Source organism: Heliconius melpomene, chromosome 12 (assembly GCF_056956725.1).
Source record: "Heliconius melpomene rosina isolate 202511_hmr_F chromosome 12, ASM5695672v1, whole genome shotgun sequence".
NCBI lineage: Eukaryota > Metazoa > Arthropoda > Insecta > Lepidoptera > Nymphalidae > Heliconius > Heliconius melpomene.
This window is the reverse complement of record NC_140400.1, coordinates 13,147,212-13,162,007: the sequence shown is the minus strand read 5'-3', so window position 1 is coordinate 13,162,007 and position 14,796 is coordinate 13,147,212. Positions and strand designations below refer to the sequence as shown.

Genomic DNA, 14,796 nt, shown 5'->3' with positions numbered 1-14,796 from the left:
TGGAAAATAAAAATAAAATAATATGTATTTCATCCTTTTCACCTAGTGTTAAAACATTTCTCTCCCCACTCTCAGCCGAATTCTGGAGGCATTGCTTGTTCGGTGGCGGAACTCAACGCCGCGCTTGCCTCTACATCAGAGCGAAGAAATAAAAATATTATACATTAAATTTCCTAGGATGGGAATCGAACCCACAATTTGTCGTGTTTACATTTACACATCAAGCATTAACATGATATTATTTGCGAATATTCATGTGAAGTGTTTGTCGTTGGCAAATCCGCATGTGATTTCCCGTTAGTGTTGAGTCATGACTGGTATTGTTCGTAATCACATAGCAACATGTTAAGTTCTTTACTATATACCTATCTTACTACATAACTACCTACCTACTATTAGATTAGAATATTCTTTATAAATATAATTATTATATACTAATATTCGTTAAAAGGTATGTGCATACTTAACAGGTAGGTACTGAAGTTAGCAATATAAATAGAGTAATCATCTTACTAATACAATGACATATTTTTATACAAACCAGGATAGGACGAGCGCGAAAATGGAACATCTACCCTGCCATACGGGGTAAAAGTATAAAAAATTGGATGGAAAAAGGAATACTTAAATATTTTATTAATGTTAGATACACTACTACGAGTTTAGGAAATTGTATGTCCTATTATAAGTTTATAAATCCTAGTACTATTGACATAAATATATAGTAGATACTTGAAAGTAAAATAATAAACAAAAAAAAATAAAAAATGGCCCCGTGGCCTCTTATAAATTAAATAAAAAGGCACACTTAATATATTAGAATCGTGATCGTGAGGTATTATTAAGAATAGAGTTATCTCAATATCACTGTTTTCGATGATAGGTGATAGGTATACAAAGTGACCTTCAGTCGCTTTCACCGCCATGTGAGCGTGCACGGTGCACGGTGCGCGTGGCACGTAGTACATATGAGGGTATGCAATATTCTATTTAATTTGGTATCTAAGTTCGAGTCCGAGTTTAAGTTATAATTAACTTGATCATTTTTTGCTCGGCTCAAAACGGATCATGAGGATAATGTGCAATTTTAACTATTATATTAGAAAATTTACCTATACATTTTTTATCATTCTTTTAGGTGCAAATTAGTTAAATTTAATTACTTTGTAATATTTTAATTTTCGCTATAGAAATTAAGTTTTTCTTACAAATGCACAGAAAATGGAGCGTAAGTCACTATAAGGCTACCTCATATTACCCTATTATATCATTAAAATACAAAAGAGTAAATATAAAATAGGTTAAAATTTATGTAAATGGTTAAAATTCTGTACAATTAAATCATATCGGAAGATACTATTTGATAGTATAATTTATAGGTGTAGTAATCAATTAAAAACGCGTAATTCTTGAATGACCATTTAATGAATATAATAAAAACTCGTTATTAAGTGACCTTTGGAAAGTAGTGCAAATAAAGTTTCTTATATTATATAAGTAGAGTATTTAAGAGGTGAAACGAAACAATACCAGTATGGTTTTTTCTTTCACAATACTGAAAAGATGAATTTAAAATTTTCAAATGCAATATTGCTTCATAGATTATTAATAATTAAGATTTTTAGTAGTTTGTACATATGTAATATACACACAATATACAGTTGTTAAAAATGAAAATCACGCTGTACCCCGCACACAGCATGGGAGGCAGAGGGAACATTATGTTAAGACACTACGTTGTCTACTTCCTGCCCACTACGTTCTCCGCTTTCGGACGCTGCTCGATTTTTTATCTTCCATTTAAGATTATTATATATGGTAAGTACTGTGTATTTCTATTCTTGAATACATGTAGTGTGTCAAGACATTTGTTATCAAATACCCCCATTTAAATATCAAATGTGTCAATTATCCTTGACGTGCCGGAAGCGGAACTAAGTCGACTTACTTTGTGGAGAAAAGCTCACCAGCGAGATTCGTGACTGTTGAAGCGAATAATACAAATCTAAAATGTCAAGATCTTGACGTAAAGTCAACGACTCCAATTAAAATTACGGTCGTAGTTAAGATGTTTCTTCAAATATTTACATTTTACGTTCATCCGTGCTTATTATAGAAGGATTTACTTTGTGTGTGTCTTAGGTGTCTTTTTATACTTATTCAAGATTTTTTTTACTGATGTATTTGTTGCGGAATAGGCAGAGAGAACTTGGAACTAAGGTGGTTTGTTCTCCATGTTAAAGACATAGAGCCTGAACCTGCATTTTCCTTGCGAGAAGGGGAAAATATTGTTTTGACATAAATATGTAGCTAAGTGAAAAAAGTCAAACCCGCAATCATCTCGAGTGGTGTCTCTTGAAATCTGCGCAATGATTGCGTCATTTAATTGGATTAGTAATGATCTATTATAATATGTTCTAATCATAATATTTTCGTTACTTTTTGCTGTTGCATGAAAAAAATTACGAGGTTATAAAGACTAATATTGCGAAAAATGAGTAGTATATGTGAAAATAAAATCGTTTTTTGTATACATATGCAATTTACTTTACATACAAATTACGCACAACACTTAAAGCGGATTCGTGACCGATCAATGGACGACGACAACAGACACTACGAGACATCCTTGTTTTGTAAACCCACATCGCTATGAACATCCGACTCGAGGTTAATAGCAGGCTTTTCAAATTAAACTGAAGAAACCCAATTAGGTAAAGCCAATTGAGGTAATCTATAAAGTATACTTTTCCTTATATTCTTAGAAGTTTAGATATTTCTAATAAGACGATAATTTATGTTAAACTTAAACTAAAGTTACCTGAGTTGCCGATACAAGTAGAGACACATGCCAGCAAAATGAGGGCAAGCCCCAAGTAGCGGCATTTGGCACATTCCATTGCCATCATAAAGTGATAATATCTGAAACAAATACAACTTTATTATATGCCATTCTATTTGTTAACTTATTTTGAAGTAGCAATAAAAATTACATAAAATTAATCCTATACGTATTGTAAATGTTATTCGCATAAAACAATAATAACATATACAATAACTGCAAGTGTCAGTGGCCGTTTCTCCGTATAATACATACATTTTATTACTAATAATATTAATGTAAAATCGTTCAAATTCAAGGCAAAGGTAGTATTGACCCCATAATCGAATAATACTTTTTTTCATCTTTAAGGCTTAACACCTGCCCCCACCACGTTGTATGTACAAAAGAGAACATATTACAATAATTTGAAAGTCATATGCTCCAATTATTGTATAATATCATGGCCGTAGTTTATATTTTTTTAAAGTGATCTTTATAGTGCCCAAATAGGTTGAAATAAAATATTACTAATCTCTACAAAGTTCAATTAATAAAATATAAACCTCCATACGTATCCACACTCTGCTTTTTCGTCTATTTTCCTTGAGTTGCATATTTTATGAAATATCAAGTGTCATAGAGGTGTATGTAGGTAATACAATGCCATTATATTTTTTTCTTAGACTTCAAAATAATTGACTAAAAAATACAGTAAAATATTAAAAACTTATAATATATATTTTTTAATCTAATGTAAATTTTAAGTGTCATGTCATGTAACTTTGTATCTATATGGGTAAGACGCCCATAAAATCGAGCTTACCACACATATGATTAAACATATGATTAAATACTAATTTAATCAATAATAATTTATTTCAATATAGACTCCTAAATAAAGATGTTATCCAAATTCAAGTCAAGCTAAGAATTACGCAAATTATGTCAACTTGTAAAACGGTCGGCCTTCACATGCAATCGCTCTCCTCGATTACTTTGGTTTGTTCACATTTGTTTCATATTCAACGTTGGATCATTGTTAACTTAAAGGCATGACAATATGAGAGTATTTTATTACCATGAGAGTATTTTATATTATGAGAGTATTTTATACCATGAGAGTATTTTATACTATGAGAATATTTTATATACTTACTAGGTGGGACGACCATATTTTTCTTATGCGTCAGTCTATTGTTAATAGTCAGTTAATTTCATTCATTTATTAATATTTATATCGTTTAGATTGAGAGATTTATTAGAATGAATGAAAAATATAATATTCAATATTTTTTTAGGTAGCCTAGTATTAAGACACTCCGCTCCCTACTTTCCACCGAACGTCGCGTTTTGCCTCGCTACCAGAGAGAAGAAATGAAAATATTTAATATTTAATTTTCTCGAGTGGGAATCAAACTCACAACCTGCGTTTACGGTCACACACTTGTGCCTCTGCGCTACGACGGGCCTCTTACAGATACAAATATATCATAGTATACAGATGTTCACTATTCACATCCGTTACAATTAGATATACGAGTACATATTACACGTACTAGGCACAAAGTAAGCACCTATCAACTTAAACGAACAATGAACTTAGCTTTTATTTGTATTGATTTGATAAAAATATCAAATGACTATAGCACTTATTTTAATATGCAAAATGTTGTAACAGTAAAAATACTTTTAAATATATTCGTAATATATGGTTAAGTTACGTATCCTTTTTATCATTTTATCTCCAATTATATAAAACAAATATTTTGTATTAAAAATTAAAAATATTAAAAAAAATCAGTATATAAAAATATTAAAAGTTATAGAAGATATTGTTATGTATACAAAAACAAATTAAAATTTCATAAGACAAGGCTAAGTACAAGGGCAAATGAAGATGCTCAAACACTTGGCCCAAATACGTACATTGCTTAATAGAATCTCTTGACGATGACCACAGATCAATATGGGTTGGACTTTGGCTAAGTTTAATAAAAACGATATAATAACCAATGTAAAAAATATATTAATATATTTTAATATGGTAAAACAATCTTAAATTTACTTGTTTCAAAAGTTTTATAAGTTTTACTACAGTTTGTAAAAGAAGAAAAGTGATATTTACTATAGAATTTATTTACTACTAATTCATTTGTAAGAGAGAGACATTAAAATTCTACAACTTGAATACTTTTTGGAGAAGAGCGTTAGTATATTTTTTATAGATGCCGTCGTGGCCCCTGCGCCCCTGTGAGTGTAACGTGACGGTAGTGGGTTCGATCCTCACTCGAGGGATTGAATTATTATTTATTATTATTTTTTATTTTTTTTTATTTTTTTCGCTGTGACACCAAGGTAAAAAGCCCGGCGTAGAGTAACGCCACTTGAGTAACAAACAATGCTTAGGAAAGTTCGGCAGAAAGTGGGGAATGGAGTGTTTGGACACTAGGTTCCCTCTACGTACCTTGCTGTTTGCGAGATACATCGTAAGGCTGATTTTTTTTTATAAAAATATTAAGAGAGGTCAACTACTATCTTGACTTTAAGCCCGTAAGGTATAGAATAACAAAACAATATTTTGGCCATATAAAAACACCCACGTATAAGTATATTTCATAAATTAAAGTAATTCTAACGACAATAGCTTAAGAAGTACTTCAACTATACAGTGTAAGACACAAAACTATGTATTTCTCAAGATGAATCGATAAGCGCCGGAGTTATTAAATAAAATAATGGGAGTTAATGTTTAATTGCGATTAGGCAAGCTGTTAGATTTGACCCACAAACGCGGACAAGGCCGGCTTACCAAACTACTGTTGTGCTGACCCAGACTATCATCCGCGGCGGAAGTTATTCACTTATTCAGCAAGTTTAGGAATAAAAGTGTACCAAAGTAACAATAAAATAGTCATGATTGGCTTCACGCTGTATCCGGTAAGCAGAGGGAACGTAGTGTTAAGACACTCCGTTCTTAACGGCGAAACAAAATAGCAATATAGATTTTATATATTTTTAATGTAATTAATAATCATTTTGTTTCATTTTAATTCATATTTAAAAGTTAAAAGAATATATTCAAAATCTTAATAAATGTTTAAAATTATAATATATAAAGCTTGATCAAAGATATAAAGTACGTATCAATATCTAGCTAGCATTCCTTTCATTATACAGAGTGTAGCCTCAGGTCTACTGAGCAATTGCAACACATGCTATAAATATGGAAGATAAATATTGTTCAAAGCAGACAAATCACTACCTTGATTTATCGTTTCAAATTAGTACTGTCTTAAAATTGAATAGAGTTCATATGTGGAATTCCATTTAATTTATTTAAAATATATAGTTGTCGTTAAACCAATAAGTAAGTTTAATATAACTAATATACTCATATCATATACAACTTCTAAGTTGTAACCTATATTTACTTAGTCTTTTAGAAATACATAAAAGTTTTAACATAGCGGGATTAGAACCCGCGCTTCTTGGAAACCGTCCAGACTCTTTGATCGTTTAAAAAAATATTTTTTCTTTCCTCAGTATCGAATAGCATTATAAAAATGCTAAAAATACAGGTAACTTAACTCTTCTATGATTACAAATGACTGGACTTAGTCATTGTAAGCTCCTTTTCGAGCATATAGCAAAATAAAAAAAACAACATTTTTAAATTTCTCGTGACACCATATACCATAGATTGGTGAGAAATATGTTATTATTAACCTTATTTGATACTAATTATGAAGCTCACTTTAATTATTATTCACCAATTATATAAACTAAAACAGGCGAAGGCTGTTTTGGTTTTCATGTGTGATATGGCGATCGGTTTAAACTAAGGCAATACATCAATTTGTACCGTATAAGTAAATGTTTCGAGTGAGGAATTTTAAACGGTGTATAATTCTGAAGTAAGTGACCAGCTACACTTCTTAAAGTATGGTGGCTATAGATACATCCACTAGCAGATCTTCAGTTTTGGAAACTTGATGTTAGTCATCACGTATAATGTCAGATATTTATCGATCATAATCGATATAATTTTCAAGATATTATGCATATATATCTTAATGGTTACAATTATATGGCACTTTGAATATGAGAAACTTTTAAAACGTCATCTTAGATAAACGTATGCATTTGTTATTTGTTAATTTTGTAATATAATTCGGAAATATCGTGTAACTCTAAGTAAGTGTACATGTGCTACACATAGCTACACATATTGGGTATTTAATATCTCCTTAATTCTGTACTACTACAAGAAAATTGACTTCATTACTTTTATTTAATAAACAGATTTTTTAAAAGACTTAACAAGACATTTGAAGGAACATTCACAAATATAATTCTATGACGGCATCCTACAGTGTAACAATTGTATAAAGCATTCAACAAACAAAATACGAATGATTTATTATAAGCTAAAATTAAATTATTGTTTTATATCAATGTTATATTCAAATATAATTATTAAGCGAAAAAATATAAACTGAAACAAATTTTAATTCGTAATGTTCTTTAAGTAATTACTTGTTTAAATTTTCACACAACTATATAGTATGACCACAGCTTTACGTTGCTTAGCACTATAGTATTGTAATAGGTCATTGACAGGATGCTGGTAAGCCCTGTGTGATTCACTTATTTTTTAACCATGTATAAACTTAAGAAATAAATGAATCACGGATGGTTCCTTCAAAATAACTGTTAAGTTAATAAATCCACCATATTTGAGCACTCTACCATCATAGGGGGCAATTATTTAGACACGTGTGTAAAACTTGTATTGACCTTCTGTAAATAATACATAGACGACTTTTTGCTTAACAGCATGGCATATTGACAAGAAAATATAGATTTTACATCATTATTGAATAACAGCATGTAATAGACCTCAATAGTTGCTCTACATAAATAAAACTAATTTAATTGGAACAGCTGACACAAAAATAACGATAATTTATACCTTATTTTGCGATGCATGCTTAAATTCTTTTCAGTAATTTAGTTATTTTAAATACATTATAACATTGATTTAATTTAAACCAAATTTTTATCATGTAATCTTTTTGATATATTAAAGATATTAATATAGATATTTTTACCTAAACGTGAACTAAGTCAGCTGATATTTCAAATGTCAGTTGTAGTTCGTTGACTAGCGATCAGGTTTATATATAATGAACTTTACACAACGTCCTGTCTATTGTTTTACATTTTAAAATGTTATTTTATTATATTTAGACCTGATTAAATTTTAGCTAATAAAAAAATACTATAATAAAACTAATACTATTAATTTTGCGATACCATGGAAACGAGAAGCTTACATCGATTAAGTCAACTTAGAAACATATCTGAATTGTAAATATCCTTGTTAGTAATACATTTCAAGGTACATAAATGGGCATGCTTACGCAATGCAACAATGCAGAGGATGCAACACGTATAAAATGGTAAATAGTAAATCCGATAAAACGCGTAGAGAGTTCAAGACGTAGCCAGTCTTACGTCCTTGCATTCACCACGAGGCGCTTCGCCCACCTCACTTATCACCGAATGTCATCGTCTAACATCGAACTATGGCTGGTAGAAAAATTATCACTTACCTCTAGCTTCAATCAAACATAATTACAATTAATAATTGTAATTTTTTCTAATATATTATTTTTCGGTGAACTAATTATGTTTGGAAACACGATCGATCACAAATTGTTTACGGAGCGAAAGCGGCGACGCGGAAGTGGGGTTCGAATCGCGTCGTCGAAGACGTTCGACTCGCGCGCGGCTGGTGTGAGACTCCGTAGCAAGCGTTTCTCCAGTGGAGGTGTCGCGAGGAGAAAGTCTCGGCCGTGGTGCGCCCGCGCCGGTTGGCGGCCGCCGTGGTGGGGACATGACGTAGCTGAACCAACATACATCTGAACATCCTCATTTCAATTATCACTATTATTCTGAATTTGCCACCAGTTATGTTTGCCTTTAATTAACGAAAGATTTTTCAATATGTTTTTTCATATTATTCCTAAAAATATTCAAATTTCAAACATTCTAATAAGGAATATAAAAAATATTTATTAACATAATGCTGAAGTAGAAATATGGTTAATATATATAAAAGTGCATATATTGTCATATACAAAAACTTTCAAATAGTCACGTTTATATATTTCAATTAAAAGAATGAATACAAAAACAACAAACGTTACGTTTTAAATGAATACAAATGACATTGTTTGTCGGTCATATAATTCAAGCAATTAACGCTTTCCCACGGAACCCTATTCTAATTCCCTCGAGACGCGAATATGAATGAGAGCTTAATAGAAAAATATGTATTTTAAATGAATATTTAATTTACTTTTATTGGTAAAACTGTTACATTAAGGTACTACTTATGTATACTTCTATACTAGTATTATTATTTTCCAGAGTTTTTTTTTCAGTCAAACAAATATGATAAAAAATATTTTAACGTGACGCAAATTTTTATAAGTACTTTAAAAAGATATGATATAATAAATATAAATAAATATATTATTTTAATTTATTTTTACTAAAATAGAAAATCTTTTTAATGCTAAAATATTAGAATAATATATTTAACATATGGATAATATTTAACAATACTAATGTATGTTGTTCCGGGTAGTTAAGGCAATCATCAAAGACGTTAAAAATATTTATTGCAGTAGTTAGTTAGCTTAAACAAATAGGGTCTTAAGAGGGGCATTGGCGTTTTACATCCTTGTTGACAACTCTACCATTCGCCATAACAGGCGCGAATTTGAATACAGCTTTATTTGCATTATAAATATCGATACTAATGAAATATAAATATAAAATGTACATAGTTAAATATACTGGTTTACAGATTTAATATATTTCTTTTATTATACTATGTTACTGTGGAGTAGTGGATAATAATCGTATAATATATTTTTATGAAAATTTTCTTCAATGTGAAAGGTAAAGTAATACAAGACCTCTACTTACACATAAAGAAATGTAGTTACATTTCGAGCGACTAGTTAGTCGCTCTATGTATATGGAAGTTCTATAAGAAAAATTATTGTTGGGAACGCAACAGCGATCTTTTAATATAAAAAATCAATCTAAATTATTTTCCTAAATCCAGCCCTGTTGCATGATAGGGCATCTGTTTATACAATTATCGGTTAAGAGGCGCGACAGTGGCGCGCGCTGTTCCTCCTAAATGACTCCTTCACGATGATCGGGAGCCGGCTGCCGGGGCAGTACGAACCTCCAAGCATTATGATTAGTCTACATTCTGCATCCAAAGTATAAGTGTCGTGGTCGGTTTAATAGAATCTTATATATTTATCGTTCAATATTTAAAATCAAAGCGGGGAACGGAGTGTCTTATCACTAGATTCAGGAAGGAAACATGAATACGTATACTAATTATCAGTTTAGTGAGGAAACTTGGGAAAATTTATATTCAGTAAAATCGTCTCAAAGTATAGACACTGTGCCCACTGTAAAACAACGATGTCAAGCTAATGCAAGAGAAAGAGATAGGACACAGAAGTTAGTATAGGACGTTATAATTTAATTGCATTAACAGATAATACATATGTATAAAAGATGTAATATATTAGTTAAAAAAATTGCTTATCTTTATTTTTACCTTTGCGAATGGTAACTAATGGTGGTTGCGATTTCCAGTGGAGGAAATGAAATATATAATATTTTCATTTCGCTCTGGTAACGAGGCAAATCGCAGGGTTGAGTTCTGTCACTAAACACGCAAAGCCTTGTCAGCAAGTGAGGAATGGAAGTGTCTTAATGAGAACGGAGTGTCTTAACACTGGGCTCCCAGATTCCCTTTGTTTACCTGGTTATATGCGAAATACAGTGTGAAGCTTAACAAAATGTTTATTTAAATACAATTAAGATAAAAAATGGAAAATACGTATCATATAATAACTGGATGAATCTGCCCTTTTAGTTTCTGCTTTTTTATTACTATTATAGACTCATATTCATATGAGCTTTACTTTATCTGATAGATTAAACTATATTGTAAGTAATATAGAATTGTTATCAAAATACCCATTAAATTTATAAGCAGCGTGAATATGGCGTTCAATGCTTTGCGGCTGCTGATCCCCACTGAACCGCCTGACCGGAAGCTTAGCAAAATTGAGATTTTGCGCCTCGCTGGAAGCTACATCACACACCTGGATAACCAGCTTTACACTGGTAATGTATTATTTTGTAACTCCTTTGATAATTTACCGTCCTTATTAATTTTTCGAGATTTAGCAGGGTAGGCAGAGGGAACCTAGCGTGTTAAGTGGTGGAACTTAGCGCTGGTGCGCCAGGCTTTTGTCTTGGTGCCATTTGGCTGAATCTGATTCAAAACTGGAGAACACATATATTTTTAAATAAGTATAAAGATTTCCCCATATGTACTCGTAGATCGAGCTTACGAACCCTTAACTCTCACGTGTCCACGCCATTTGACATCGAATGTATTCACGTTATTAAATAATTATAATGTTGTTTTTTAGGAAATTTAGAACAACCTTGCTTACAGAAGAATGATGCTGACTATAATAATACTTCTTTATGCACGTTTTGTTGGTCGACGGTTAAGAAAGAAGTAAGTTTGACCTTCATAATAGTAGGCATTCGCGCGAAAAAAGAACTTTTTTTCCCTCATAAATTGTTTATTATTCTTTACATATTGTGTATTGATTTCTAAGACAAATGGTTTTTTTTCAGAAATCTACAAAAGAACTAAAGAGCAAAGAAATACAAAGATTCTATTAATACCTTTAATATTTACTATAAATAAAAATGTAAAATTATAAAAAGTAAAAGAAACTAGATTATATTTATTGACATATTAAATTACAGTACATGTTCTATAAGTGTGTTAAAATTATTATTGACTATTGGAGAAGTGTCGAAAATGGCGGAGGCCTATTCCAGCATTTAGCGACCAAAAGTCTAATATACTTTTGTTTTACTATATCGTGAAAAATCTTTTACTATTAATCTTATTAGCTCAGAAAACATAATAAATTTATTCTATAAAGTTTATCAAATGAAAGTTGTGTTTATTTTTGGTACTATGATTATGATTAAAATAATATAGAGCTACAAAATTTACCATAACATAACGCCATAGATGTATTAACTAGATTTAATGTAACTACTACAATAAAAATATTTATTTATTTGTTTGTTTGTAATGAACTTTTGGTATATAAGGCAACTGAGGATATTAAATAAATAAAATTGTTTAAAAATGGCACCATTTATTTCATTTTATTTTATTTTTAAATAAGTATTTTGTATATCAAGTAGGAAGGTGATTCACAAAATTGTATTATGGAAGTAATCACAACCAGGACCTACAGTAATAGGTGGTCTAATAAAATTATTACATAAGTTATAAATATTACAATTTGGCAGTATCAGCGGACATATGAGTAAAATATTGAGAAAAATACAGTAAAATTTTCGATGCATGAAATGTTTTATATAAATTTTAGTAAAAAAACTACTTTAAATACTACTTACATTACTATATACAATATGAAGCAAACAACATTTATGTTATTTATTTTTATTATACAAAATAGAGTAGGTAGAAGTGCAGTTTTTTGCGCACCTTGCATATGGCAAGGCTGGAAGAGAGACTCTAATATTATGACATTTAATTTTTCTCGAATTCAAGGTATTTCGTTTGCAAAACTTAAGAAGACACCAAAAAAGGCTTAGACAAATATCCTGAGTTCATATATGGAAGCCATACCTATCACTAGAGCTGTTAAACTACTGTGTCACGATGGAGCTTACCCCACGCTTATTCAATACAGAATTTAAGTAAACTCACTATTTCAATCAAATATTTTATCAAGAAATATTTAAGTACAGTTGTTTCATATTAACATTGTATATTAAGTATTAAGATTTAAGTAGATAAGTATATCTCGACGATTTTTGTTTTTAAGTAACTACCAATCAATCTACGAAGCTACTTACTAAGTCTTAGCTGACTAGTAAAAAATCTAGTCGTAATGGAATCTTAATCTAGGCATAAATAAAGGGCAAGTACATATTTACAGAATAGCACATATTCATCGAATATATAAAACAATCATAAATCTTTATAATAATACTCACTACTGAAATGCAAATAAAAACAATTATATTAACCTTCCGCAAAGACTCACAAACAACAATAACGTCACGTGCTTACATTATATTTCCTCTACGAAGACATCACAGTCAAATGATATTTTAAACTAATTCGTCCTAAAGTACCGAAACAGTTGATTTTATGTACAAAATTTGATTTCTATAGTTCTCATCGTATACTATTTCTGTCGCGCACTATGAACGGGCTAGATTCGTGATTCTTCTCCAGGTTTCCAGACAGAGTCGGATCTGGTCGACTTCTTTTGAAGAAGCCTAGTTTCCACAACACGAATATTAAAATTACTAGTACTAAGAGTCCAAGTATCACTGACACTATGATCACCCACAACGGCACTTCTGAAGGCTCACTAAACTTCAAGTCCGGATAGGCGACCGTTTCCACCTGAAAAACAAAGAGATATTAGATAAAGATATTGCTCTGGTCTGTGTTGTTCTAAAAAGATAACATCAGAAACCACTGTATTGCTTGGATCTTATGTTATTATTGTAAAAATGTTTAATTAAGTTTAAATTTGAAACTTAATTTCTTAGATACATTATATAGAATTCTAAATAATTTTGCTTCACATGATGATTAACATTAGGGAAACTTTAAAAACAAATACTAACTGTAGCAGTATCGTCGTGATGTTTGCTTTGGTGGATGTTGTAGTGTTCAGGGATGTCGATATAGGCAGTGGATGCTATATTAACGTGGCTGACACGAGGGTAGTCTTCTACTAGCGTGGAATTCCACAGGCGCGCTTTCACCGTTATGGTGGAGGCTTGCATCCTTCCCAGTACGTAGATCACGCAGTTGAACTGTATACACTTGGCGGTTTTCTTTTGGCAATTCTGTTGAATAGATTGAGTAAAAACATAGTTATCGCTTACAATGAATTTTAAATAATAATAATATTAAAAAAGAAATTATTAAAAGTAGGTATTAAAAGTTGCCTGAAGAAATACTTCTAATATCACTCACCATATTTACGACATGCTTTCTTTGTCCATCCTTATCAGTGTAAGCTTCTGCTTTAACGATATCGTTATCTCGTTTTCTCCTAATTTTATTCCCAGCTCCATTATTAACAATATTAATATTTTTTGTTGAATTATATTCTTTTTCACTCGAACTAACACTAAGTTTTCCAGCGCTACGGAAAGGATCTATTTCAAGATTTTCGGGCTCGTTGGAACCGGGTCGAGGAGTTAACTTTAATGGATTTATTTTCTTCTCTATTAAATAACATTGTCCATTGCTTTGACCTAAAAGTAAATAAAATTTAGAATTTTTTATATAAAACGTCTATAGTAGTAGGGATCAGTCAGATGCAATTTCGAACTTAACTATTATAGAAGTCATTGCGTGTTGAGTGGCAGAATTCAACGCCGCGCTTTGTCTTGTTACCAGAGTGAAGAAATGAAAATATGAGTAGTAAATATTATCTATGGTGTCAATTGCATATAAATTAAATTACCTGCTTCAGCGTCAACTACGGGAACATCTTCTGGATACAATAGCCATTTTCCTTCTGAATTTTCAGATGCTACTTGATACGGCCAAGATATCACCACTTGTACTGATAGGATCCGCCATGGTCCTTCATTAAATACCTATAACAAGTTAATTCAAACGTCTTTTATTAGAAAGTTATAATATCTTGATATTAAAAAGGTTATATATTTTTTTAAAGTTCCAAGCTGTCTAAAACATTTACGATTAAGAAACATGTCATAAAGTTTACTATAGCTATGTCATTTTATTTACATTTACAGCTACTTAAATGTAT

At 30.9% G+C, this 14,796-nt stretch overlaps 3 protein-coding genes across 5 annotated transcripts in view; 1 reads left to right on the top strand and 2 right to left on the bottom strand.

The window, feature by feature from the left end:
- The window catches only part of Duox (dual oxidase), a 38,721-nt gene extending 30,059 nt beyond the window's left edge, over positions 1-8,662 (bottom strand). The window contains exons 1-2 of the mRNA XM_085194324.1: positions 8,440-8,662; positions 2,822-2,922 (exon numbers count right to left, since the gene is read on the bottom strand). Of these exons, the coding sequence (XP_085050450.1) occupies positions 2,822-2,909 (88 nt within the window). The 5' untranslated portion in view covers positions 2,910-2,922; positions 8,440-8,662. The remainder of the gene's footprint in view (positions 1-2,821; positions 2,923-8,439) is intronic.
- A 1,349-nt stretch (positions 8,663-10,011) lies between these two features.
- Positions 10,012-12,036, top strand: LOC146533971 (transcription factor 15-like). Of its 2 annotated transcripts, none has more exons than XM_085194666.1 (4): positions 10,012-10,378; positions 10,923-11,053; positions 11,365-11,456; positions 11,579-12,036. In XM_085194666.1, exons 1-4 carry the CDS (start codon positions 10,236-10,238, stop codon positions 11,624-11,626), a joined length of 414 nt encoding a protein of 137 aa, XP_085050792.1. In that variant the 5' UTR covers positions 10,012-10,235; the 3' UTR covers positions 11,627-12,036. The 2 variants fall into 2 exon arrangements, with proteins under 2 accessions (XP_085050792.1, XP_085050791.1); XM_085194665.1 differs by having other exon boundaries at positions 10,920-11,053.
- A 61-nt stretch (positions 12,037-12,097) lies between these two features.
- mew (multiple edematous wings) overlaps positions 12,098-14,796 on the bottom strand; it is a 54,077-nt gene continuing 51,378 nt past the window's right edge. For both annotated transcript variants that reach the window (XM_085194660.1, XM_085194661.1), the window contains 4 exons: positions 14,485-14,620; positions 13,989-14,272; positions 13,634-13,858; positions 12,098-13,406 (listed from right to left, as the gene is read on the bottom strand). In XM_085194660.1, coding sequence (XP_085050786.1) covers positions 13,173-13,406; positions 13,634-13,858; positions 13,989-14,272; positions 14,485-14,620 — 879 coding nt within the window. In that variant the 3' untranslated portion in view covers positions 12,098-13,172. The remainder of the gene's footprint in view (positions 13,407-13,633; positions 13,859-13,988; positions 14,273-14,484; positions 14,621-14,796) is intronic.

Coding starts and splice junctions, on each gene's coding strand:
- LOC146533971 (XM_085194665.1), top strand. CDS start 10,236: ATGAATACGTATACTAATTATCAGTTTAGTGAGGAAACTTGGGAAAAT. Junction 10,379..10,919: donor GAAAGAGATAGGACACAGAA/GTTAGTATAGGA, acceptor TAAATTTATAAG/CAGCGTGAATATGGCGTTCA. Junction 11,054..11,364: donor GGATAACCAGCTTTACACTG/GTAATGTATTAT, acceptor GTTGTTTTTTAG/GAAATTTAGAACAACCTTGC.